The 4,547-nt window shown below is 33.1% G+C and overlaps 1 protein-coding gene across 1 annotated transcript; it reads right to left on the bottom strand.

Annotated features, from left to right (window-relative positions):
- Positions 1-1,923: 1,923 nt before the first annotated feature.
- LOC130501608 (uncharacterized) lies at positions 1,924-4,302 on the bottom strand. Its single transcript, XM_056996446.1, has 9 exons — positions 4,267-4,302; positions 3,506-3,565; positions 3,323-3,378; positions 3,127-3,208; positions 2,988-3,049; positions 2,883-2,886; positions 2,773-2,829; positions 2,458-2,502; positions 1,924-2,285 (listed from the first exon to the last, which is right to left on the bottom strand). The coding sequence occupies exons 1-9, from the start codon at positions 4,300-4,302 to the stop codon at positions 1,947-1,949; spliced, it is 741 nt and encodes a 246-aa protein (XP_056852426.1). The 3' UTR covers positions 1,924-1,946.
- Between the last annotated feature and the right edge of the window lie 245 nt (positions 4,303-4,547).

Raw genomic sequence — 4,547 nt, 5'->3', positions numbered from 1 at the left:
AATTATTATTTTTGATTAATAATTGATTAAAATTAATAATAATAAGATTTATCCAAAAATCTAAAAATATTTTTAAATATAAATATAATTCATATATTAATGTTGTGTTGTTATTCTGAATTTTTTAAAAAATATAAAGTTGAAAAACAAAAAGTATATAACTAAATATTAATAAAATAAAAGGGGAAATTGCCACTAATACATTTTTAAGGTACCACTTTTATCTTATACTAGCAACTTTACCCTTAAAATTTTAATAGGTAAAATACTATTATACCCCTAGCTAATTAAACCTAAAACTAATATCTTCTTCTCCTACATCTCACGATTAATTCAAAACATCATCTCATATTTAAATCGTCACCGACAAATTCCGGCGGTGACAAGTTCTCCGGCGATGAGCGATGCTGAAGAGTTGTCCAGCGAGATCCGTCGAAGCTATGACGAGATCCGACGAAGCTATTGCGAGATCCGACGAAGCTACGGTGAGATCTGACGAAGCTACGACGAGATCCAATGAAGCAACAGCGAGATCCGACGAAGCTACGACAAGATCCGACAAAGCTACATCGAGATCTGACGAAGCTACGGTGAGATCCGATGACGACGAAAGTTTAAAACGTACAAGTCGACGAAAGCTTAAAAGGTATGGGATAATCAATGACGATTGTCGTCTTTTTGTTTAGTTTTAGTGTGATTTCTCAATAAATCAGTTTCTACGAAGGAATATATTTTTTCATGACTTTTTTTTAAATCTCAAATTTATAAAACCTTATAAATATTTCTCAATGATCCAGCAGCCTCATGTGCCTTTTTCTGTTTTGATGCCTGCCAGTGATGTCCTGATTCATGCCAAAGAAGTTTGTTACTTCTTTTGTACACATTGTATTCTGGAAATCTAATTTCAACTGAGATATGTTCATGTTGTTTTGCTTATACGTTCATCCTTATGCTTCTCACTTGAGCATTTGGCTCTGAATATTAACCTTGAGGTGAAGAAAAATTTAGTTTCAGTACATCTTTCATGTTCCTGGTTGCAATTGCAAGTTCTAACAAACATAAAAGATTGTCAGTGTAAAGAGACTTCACAATGTTGATTTATCATGCTCTGTTTTAATGTTTATGGCAGAGGAAGGTGCTTTGATGGAGCTTTTGAACTTTTGTGTACAGAAATTCTCTAACTGTCACAACAGCACCTGCTTTGTTAGATGTGTTTATGGCTGCTGACAAGTTTGAGGTTGTTTCCTGCATAAGGTATTGCAGTAGACTTCTCCGCAATATGCCTATGACTCCCGATTCCGCTTTGCTCTATCTCGAGCTCTCCTCCAGTGTCTTAAGGGCCGAAGCTGTTGAGCCTCTAACTGATGCAGCAAAAACAGTTCCTTGCCTCCAGCTTTGTAAGGTTTATAACTTATTTTATAAAGATTTATAAATTAGTTATAAAAATTTATAAATGTCTATACATCATTTTGTAAGGATTTATAAATCAGTTATAAAGATTTAAATGAGTCTTATAAATAATTTATAAGCCTTTAAAAAAATCATAATGATCTAGTAAGTCTTATAAATCATTTACAAGGGCTCATTGATAATTTTATAAGCGTTTACAAATACTATTATAAGAGTTTGAAAAATGTTTATAATTAATTTATAAGAGTTTATAAATTAATTATGAGAGTTTAGAATCAATGAGGAGAATCATATTAAGATGATCTTGAAAAGAAAATATACCCATGCATAGGAATAATATGTGACTGGCTTGTGTCAAGATTTTGAAGATTGACGAGATTGGTGAGCTGTTTGAAGAAGCAAGAGAGACTCTGAACAAGAACGTGGTTTGTGAGATCCAAGAAATACCGATTTATAAAGCTTTATAAAATTTGCAGAGTTAACTTCTTGACACCATATTTTTCTCTCATCTTCTTCATACATCTCTTAACACAACATCAAAATTTTGATCCATTTAACAGAAAGACCCAAGCATAGTTATTCACCTTTGAAGAAAAAGGTAATATGACCAAATTATCAAGTGGCCATGCAATTGATGAACCACGTGCATCTTTCAATGTCTCGATTTCTTCAGACTTCCTCCAAAAGATGGCATCATCTACCATCACTGCATCAACCCACACTCTAGCTGCATTCGGACTCAATCGTACAAAATGGACATTTTGATTTGGGTCTGTTGAATGCACCCGTCCTTCGGCAACTACATGTTTCTTTCCACCAATGTCCAGCAGTTTGCATTTCTGATCCACTTGTATAGTTTCAGATCCATGTTTTGGCTGTCATGTTTAAGATACACATATTCATTTCAATGTCAAACTGTGACAAGAACAATTTACTACATTTTATAAGGCATTATAAATAGTTAATTTTCCTTAGAATCATTGTTATTCACGTTAGAAAACGAAGAAGAATCTATATTTTATAAGCAGTTATAAATTGGATAATTACCTTTTGCACAGGCTTCTCGACTTCAACATCAGCTTCTTCTTGTTCCTATTTAATCATCATATCAAAAATTGGATCAATTAAACAAAAAATACCCAATGCATTGCTGTAACAAGAACAATATTACTACATTTTATAAGACATTATAAATAGTTATTTTTCCTTAGAAGCATAAGTTATTCACGTTAGAAAACGAAGAAAAATCTATATTTTATAAGAAGTTATAACTTCTTATAACTTCTTATTTATAGGAAGACTTATAAAGTTAAAAGAATAAAAATCAATATTTTATAAGTCTTTATAAATTGAGCTAACTACCTTTTGAACAGGCTTCTGGACCTCAACTTCCTTCTGCACTTCATCTTCTTCTTGTTCCTATTTTTCATCATATAAAAAATTGGATCAATTAAACAAAACATACCCAAAACCATTCTTTAAAAATATTTATAAAGACTTATAAATTATATAGAGACTTATAAAGTTAGAAGAATAAGAATCATATTTTATAATTATTTATAAATTGAGCTTCATACCTTTTGAACACGCTCTCGACCTCAGCATCAACTTCCTTCTTCCCTTCATCTTCTTCTTGATCCTTTTTATCATCATATAGAAAATTTGATCCATGGAGAATCTACATTTTATAAGTCGTTATAAATAGGAGTTATTTACATTTTTCCCTCTTCCTCGTTTTTCCTTTAACTTGCTCGTGCTTCTTGACTTCAGCATCAACTTCAACATTGTTAGAATTAGTCTGTGAAATTTATAAATAACATTTCACAAATTTTTGGAATTAGTTTGTGAAATTCCAAAGACAATTTTATAAGACGTTATAAATCAGTTTATAAAGGCTTGTAAATTATCTTACCTCATTGACTTCCCATCAGCTTCCACATGCTCGTTTTCTTCATGTTGCGGCTGCTCCTGTGTTCCAAAAAAAATCAGTAACAGAAATGATGATGCTAAGTATACATCTTTACCTTTTTCAATTTTATAAACCACTATAAAAAACTACAGGTGAAGCTTATAAAGGCTATATAAATTATCTTACCTCATTGACTTCACCACCAGCTTTCACATGCTCGTCTTCTTCTTCATGTTGCAGCTGCTCCTAAAAAAATCAGTAACAAAAATGCTGATGCTAAGTATACATCTTTACCTTTTTCAATTTTATAAACCACTATAAAGAACTACAGGGAAGCTTATAAAGGGTCATAAATTATCTTACCTCATTGACTTTGCCACAACTTTCACATGCTCGTCTTCTTCTTCATGTTGCAGCTGCTCCTGGAAAAATCAGTAACATAAATGCTGATGCTAAGTAACAATCTGATGAAGAACTCTTGTATAACAAGCTTCTTTTATAAAGCCTTGTAAATCCTTGACCAGTTGTATTACAAACAAATCATGAAACTCGGATTTATAAGGTATTTATATTACTCAATATGCAGTGTTAACCATCGGAACATCTCTCCCTTAGCTGGAATGATTAAAAATGACAAGTAGAAATCAACCTATTCTATAATCTCATTCTATTGAGTAGTAGAAAGATTAACAAAATGGACATGCTCATGACATTAAATCACTCTTTGAATACATTCAGTGAAGAAGAAGCTATTCACATTTGGATTTTTCTTGTACTCCAAATGCAATACCAAATTTCAAATAGAGATACCAATACCAATTGTAACTATCTTCATCACAAACAACAACGAACTACTTCCAATAAAAATTAAAGACTACCAAGTACGAATAGGCAATTGAAAGGAGATAGACAAAATTGACAAAAATTAAAAAGAGATATACGCATACCATCTGAGAAAATTGAACCGGAGAAGGATTCGACATCGTCAGCCGTGCGAGAGAGACGACGTGTGAGAGAGAGGAGGAAGTGTGAAGAGAGACGGCGGCGGATCTTTGGCGTGTGAGAAGAGACGAGGTGTGAGAGAGAAGATGACAGCTGATCTTCGGCGTTGACAGGAGAACGACGTGTGAGATAGAGATGACGGCGGATCTTCGGCGTGTGAGAGAGAGACGGCGGATCTCAGCTGATCTCCACGAACGATGAGTTGAAGGAGATTAGAGAATGATAT

Source organism: Raphanus sativus, unplaced genomic scaffold (genome assembly GCF_000801105.2).
Source record: "Raphanus sativus cultivar WK10039 unplaced genomic scaffold, ASM80110v3 Scaffold0227, whole genome shotgun sequence".
Lineage (NCBI taxonomy): Eukaryota > Viridiplantae > Streptophyta > Magnoliopsida > Brassicales > Brassicaceae > Raphanus > Raphanus sativus.
This window is presented reverse-complemented; position numbering and strand designations above follow the sequence as displayed.